General features: G+C 25.4%; 2 protein-coding genes across 3 annotated transcripts; both read left to right on the top strand.

Annotated features, from left to right (window-relative positions):
* Window positions 1-972: 972 nt before the first annotated feature.
* LOC136086774 (uncharacterized) lies at window positions 973-6,268 on the top strand. Of its 2 annotated transcripts, XM_065809258.1 has the most exons (8): window positions 973-3,002; window positions 3,157-3,240; window positions 3,613-3,682; window positions 4,024-4,376; window positions 4,844-5,019; window positions 5,197-5,253; window positions 5,567-5,700; window positions 5,997-6,268. In XM_065809258.1, exons 5-8 carry the CDS (start codon window positions 4,997-4,999, stop codon window positions 6,113-6,115), a joined length of 333 nt encoding a protein of 110 aa, XP_065665330.1. In that variant the 5' UTR covers window positions 973-3,002; window positions 3,157-3,240; window positions 3,613-3,682; window positions 4,024-4,376; window positions 4,844-4,996; the 3' UTR covers window positions 6,116-6,268. The 2 variants fall into 2 exon arrangements, with proteins under 2 accessions (XP_065665330.1, XP_065665329.1); XM_065809257.1 differs by lacking the exons at window positions 4,844-5,019; window positions 5,197-5,253; window positions 5,567-5,700; window positions 5,997-6,268 and having other exon boundaries at window positions 2,682-3,002; window positions 4,024-4,156.
* LOC136087153 (uncharacterized) lies at window positions 1,069-1,527 on the top strand. Its single transcript, XM_065809659.1, has one exon. It carries the CDS (start codon window positions 1,069-1,071, stop codon window positions 1,525-1,527), a length of 459 nt encoding a protein of 152 aa, XP_065665731.1.
* Window positions 6,269-6,646: the final 378 nt, after the last annotated feature.

A 6,646-nucleotide genomic window follows, 5' to 3' on the forward strand; every position in this document is an offset into this window, starting at 1 on the left:
CCAAACCCAAACCCTTATAGCTTTTTCTACTCCTTGTGAGTTGTCCCTAAATCAAATGATGTGTTTACTACTCCTTGCAGGTTTTCCCTAAATCAGTTGATTTATGTACACTCCGCTTTATAAATAAATAGATTAATTGAAAAAAGACGAATAAATAATAAAAATAATTAATAAATTAATAATAAAAAAACAGTATAAAACAGTAAAAAAAAGCGCAAGTAAAAACATTCTGATTTAATAAAAAAAAAAATATTCTGATCTATAAATTTGAGTTTTGTGGGTTTTTTTAAAAACAGTTAAACTTAATTACTTTCCCCAAGTTAAAACAGTATAAAATATTAATTTTTTGATGTCATTTGCTACTATCAAGATTTAAAATTTTGAAATAATAGACTTAAAACTTGGGGGATGGGAGGCTTTAACACCAAAAGCCCCCACACTTTTAAAAGTGAGGGTGTAGCTCCCACTGCTTTATTACCCCTGATGACATGTGAGGTAAATTAAACGGGTAATGAGATTATAACTAAAATAAAAACTGAATGTAATAACAGAATCGAAATTTTAAGTTTCTTTTTTTTAAATCTTTTTACTTTTATGCTTCTAAATAAGTGCATTCATAATAAACAACTAAGTTTAAGATTTGTAAGCATAGCCTTACCTTTTCACAGTTTTTAAAATGGTTTAAACCATGGTTTGAACCAAACAACCCTGGTTATTGTAATAAATGATAAAACTACAGTATTATTAATAACTATATAGAATTATTATATGATATATAAATGTATAAAATATAATATATAAAAGTATAAAATATAGTTGAAACAATATAAAATTTAATCGTGTCTATTAACAAAGATATTATTGAATTTTTTTTTTTTTTAATTAAAAAAGATTATGTTATATAACATGCGTATGTTGTGCCAATATATGGATGACTTAATAATTATTTTAAATTTTATATGCTAATCTTTTAGGTAATATTGTATATGTTTAATTTAAATACCTGGCGCTTACAAAATCCCCAACAAAACAATTTTATGGAGGAAGCTTTATACTCAAGTGATGAAAATGATTTACTCCCTCAACAAACATTCTGCCATATCTCTTGTTGTTAATATTGATGGATTGCCTTTATTCAAAAGTAGTAACACACAGTTATGGCCGATACTTTGTTTGTTTAGTGGGTTGAGTCCATTCTTTGTTGCTGTTTATTGTGGAACTCTTAAACCAGATCCAGTGTCTGATTTTATAAATGATTTTTTAGAAGAGTATATTGGATTAAGTGAGGATGGTCTTAATTTCAATGAACATTTGTTTCAAGTAAAATTAAAGTATTTGTGTTGTGATGCACCTGCAAGAGCAATGCTTAAATCAATCAAACCTCACAATGGTTATAATTCATGTGAAAGGTGTGTAGTAGAAGGAGAGTATAAAGAAAATAGAGTTGTATTTAATGACATTGGATGTGCTTTAAGAAGTGATCAAGATTTTTCACAAGATTTATCAGCCATTGCATCAACTAGGTAAAAGTGTTTTTGTAGACTACGGTTTTCCATGTGTTTCGGGTTTCGTACTTGACAGTATGCATTTAGTTATGTCAGGTGTAGTTAGGCGTATACTTCTTTACTTGAAAGATGGACCTAGAATTTGTAAATTATCACAATTACAACTTAATGATATATCAAAAAATTTGGAATATTTAAATGATAAATTGCCTAGTGAATTTGCAAGACAGCCTCGTTCTTTAAATGAATTGAGCCATTGGAAAGCAAAAGAATTTAAACAATTTATTCTTTACACCGGACCTGTAGTATTAATAGGAGTTGCGTCTAATGAAGCTTATACTCATTTTTTGGCATTTAGTATTGCAATAAGAATTATGTGTTTTACTGATCCTGATAAAAGAGCTGAGTTATTGCAGTATGCTAAGAATTTGTTAGAATGGTTTGTTTTTAAGTCAAAAGATCTTTATGGTGAGTCGTTTATTACTTACAATGTTCATTCACTAATTCACCTTCTCCAGGATGTTGAAAATTATGGCGAGGATTTGCTTCGCTGTCTGCTTTTCCTTTCGAAAACTATATGCATGTTTTAAAAAAATTCATACACAATGCTAATAATCCTCTAGTTCAAATCATTAAACGAAGTTTCGAACTAGAAAAGTCTGGTGAAAGCATCACCCACCAATATATAAATGATAAAATTGCTATTGCTGACAGAGATAGTTGGTTTTGTTTAACAAGTGGAGAAATTGTTAAGGTCACTAAAAAATTGACAAATAATGATTTTCAATGTAAAACTGTTAATTCAAAAGAAATGAAATTTTTTTTTAATGAGCCTTGTAACTCTAGAGATATTGACATATTTGTTGCAAATCAAAATATTTCAATGGAAAGTAGAAATATTTGTAAACAAGATATTTGCAACAAAATGGTTTGTTTACCATGTAAAAAGACACTAGTTTTTTTCCCTTTTCTTCATGGCTTTAGAGATAATATTCTGGCACCTGAAAAGCATTAATAACTTTATTTGTATCATTATTTCTTTTTAGTTAAACTTTTGCTAAAAAAATTTTGTTCAATCTTCTTTGTTTATATTTTATGTTTACTTAATGCAACAAAATCACAATAAATGAGAATAGTATTATAAAATATTTGTGTTTAGTTTTTGTTTGATGCTTTTATAAATGCTTTGTTTAATAAAGGTATATAGTTTAAAATGGTTGTTTAATTTTTAGTGACAACTTTAAATTTATATTGATTTATATTAATTATACATTGAAAAATAAAAAAAAACTATGGCTACTAGCGGTCCGTATGCACAAGTAATTTGGTTAGAAGGAAATCAGGAGATGGAACGAACTATACCAATAAATTGGATAGATGAGGATACCAATAAAGTATTTTGGCCCAACACTTTAAATGTGAAGAATGCATTTAAAAGGTGTCAACAACCTAAAAAAGATTGGCTGAAATTTGAATTTGTTAAGATTAAAGTCTGTGGTTAGTACTTAATCTCATTTTTGCTTAAAATTTTACAATTATATAAAGTTCAGAAAATCATAACTAAGTTTGCTGTTGCAAAAACCAGTATCTTTAATTGCCTCCAAATATTTAAAAAGTGTTAAGGTAAAATATTCTAAATACTCTTTTTAAGGTTCAGAACAGTTTTGTGATGATTGTATTGACTACACAACTACTGAGGAGCAAATATGCAAAAGAAAGTCTCAAAAAAAAAGCAGTAAGTACATACTTTTACACCAAGCTATATGAACTGATAATACATACATATATATATATATATATATATATATATATATATATATATATATATATATATATATATATATATATATATATATATATATATATATATATATATATATATATATATATATACATATATACATATATACATATATATACATATATATGCATGTATAAATATATATATATATATATATATATATATATATATATATATATATATATATATATATATATATATATATATATATATATTATCAGTTCATATATATATATATTTATAATAAAAGCTATATGCGTAATATGTGTAAATCTATATGCCGAATCATTTTTTTTTTTTTTTCAGTGAAATCACCAATATTGTCTAATTTCCTGTCAAAACAAATTTACGTCTACAACAAATTATGCTTCAAATGGTAATTTGTTTGTCTTTAGTTTATGTTTTTTAACTCTCTATTAAGAAGTATTTATGCAATCTTTATCTTTTTTCAAAGTTTTTTATGTTGTTCTCATGGAGTTATTAGGTTACTTTGAGACCTTAATTATCTTCAGATCATGTGATATTAATTGGTGATTTGTCACCAATCAATTTTTGTTTTTTTATCTTATTTATTTGCTTTTAAACATTAGGGTTTTTTATTGAAGTTATTTTTTTAAGTCTGTATGTATGTACTAAATGTTTTACTAAACCTTTTTTTTTAACTTTTTTTATCATCTTTTTTTAAGTCGATAGTCGGGACTTTTTAATTAATTATAGATATCGTTAGTTCAAAAGTTGCCCAAGAACAAACTTCTCTGCAAGAGAATACCCCCTCAAAATCAAGATTGTTATCTAACTCCTCTTCGGATCTGACACTTCATCAAACTCTTGTCACTCACCATCATCTAATGTTTTTTCTATATCACAATCATTATCTTCTTCTCATCATGATTCCCATTTTAACTTAAAAGAATCCTCTTTGCTTTGCGAACAATCAACATCCTCTTCAAATATAAGGAAGTCTAGTCAAGATGCAAGCGGAAATTTAAATCAGCATTTAAATCCAGCTCCACCTCGTAGAAGAGATTGTAAAAAATTTAGAAGAAGTGATTTCCCTATGAATACTGCTGGTAATTAGGATTCATCTTTATTTGTTTTACATTTGTTTATAATTTTTATCGTATAACTTTCCATAATGTTGTACATATATATATATATAAATATATATATATAGATATAGATATAGATATATATATATATATATATATATATATATATATATATATATATATATATATATATATATATATATATATATATATATATATATATATATATATATATATATATATATATATATATATATATATATTTATATATATATATATATATATATATATATATATATATATATATATATATATATATATATATATATATATATATATATATATATATATATATATATATATATATATATATATATATATATATATATATATATATATATATATATATATATATATATATATATATATATATAGATAGATAGATAGATATAGATATAGATATAGATAGATATATTTATATATAATAGATTTTCAGTACACAATCAAGCTGGTTACAAAAGTTACTGACATAAATCAGCAAAACATTTCACAGCAACCAACTGCTCACGTTGTTTATGAGCCTCTTGTTCAGTATCAGACGTTTGATGATTTCATTAAGTTTGATAACTTGTTAAGGGTAGATGAAGATGTTGCTAAGAATCTTGTGAGTATATTGTAATCCAACTTGTTTTAAAGATATCTTTGTTTTTAAATACTACGAAAAGAATACGGAATATAATTATATTAATAATATTTTATGAATTAATGATATATTTAAATAAAAGTGAACATGTAAAATAAAATAAACCTTATTTATATATTGTATTGATTTGATTGATAGGTTGCGAAAAATTAGTGGTATTCAACTAAAAGATCTTGTTAAGAATATAATGGAAAGGTATATTAAGCTTTTTAAGTATATCAATCTAAATAAGAAAGTCTTTATAAATTATAGTACTTCTTTTTGCCGAAAATGCAAAAGAAAAAAAAGCGTGTAATTTATTATAAAATTTTATCATAACTGACCAAATTCTAAACAGAGTTTTATCAAAATAACCTTTAAATGCTAAAGTTTGGTCAAAAATGCCAAAAAAAAACATTTTAATAATATTTGCTTGCTAAGGGCCTGCAGGTAAGATATAGGTTACTTATTATTTTTGAACTTTTTTTTCTCACAAGAATAATTTAATATGATAAAAATTACTATTTAGTATGATGTCATACAAAGTTATGAGTGCATTTAATATGAAAGGCAAAAATCGTAACGAGTATGTGAGGCATAGGAAAGTGGATAAAACGGAGAAACAAAGTTTTCAGCAACTGAAGTTACACGAGCTGATAGTGAGTAAGTATTAATTTTGCAATCTTAAAAAGGAAGATTTTTTGTTTGTCTTTTTATTGGATAAATTTTATTTTCTAACAGAGTTCTAATTTATTTGTTTTTTTCAAGTTTTTGCGAGTTTGACACAAAACACAAATCCTATTTTTATTGTTACTTTGCAACATGGCCAGTTTAAAATCATAAATTTTAATATAATTATTTGCTATCAATATTACAAGTATTAATTTTAATTAATAATAAATATAATCAAAGATATTATAGATAATTAAATTTATATTAACCAAACTATGCATTTTTAGCCTTGGTAATGTCTTTGAAAGAAAACACGTTAAATGAGATTAATTTTGAAATACAGAAAATTCTGAGATACGCACCAGACAAGGTGAATGTAGAAGATGGCGGGCGAAAACAAAATTAAAGCACAACCAATTATGTCCCAAAACACTGCAGCAACAAGAGAATAACTAACTTTTTATTTTTAAACTTATTATGTAAAAATTCCCTCGGAATATTTCTTAATGAACGAAATTACTCTAACACGTTGTAATATTTTTGTAAATAGACGTTTTTAAACAATTTCTTGTCATTTTGTTGTCAAACCTGTTGTTTATTGAACGTTAACCTTCAGCTAAGTAGATCTACTCAAACGTTTAATAAGCGTTAGAATAACGTTAAGCAACGTTAGAATGTTGTTATACCAACGTTGCTCGATGTTAATATAACATTAATTAATGTTGGAAAAACATCGAGGAACATTATAACATATCGGTCTTCGACCAAATTATAACGTTAGCTAACGTTGGCAAATCTGACGTCGTCCGTCCTTTCCATTTCCAACGTTAATCCAACCAAAAAAAAACGTCATTTAACGTTGTATCAACGTTGTTGTGCCCGCTGGGATATTAGCGACTTTACGAAATCAAAACGACAACTGCAACCGCAACGTCCA

This window comes from Hydra vulgaris, chromosome 11 (assembly GCF_038396675.1).
Source record: "Hydra vulgaris chromosome 11, alternate assembly HydraT2T_AEP".
NCBI lineage: Eukaryota > Metazoa > Cnidaria > Hydrozoa > Anthoathecata > Hydridae > Hydra > Hydra vulgaris.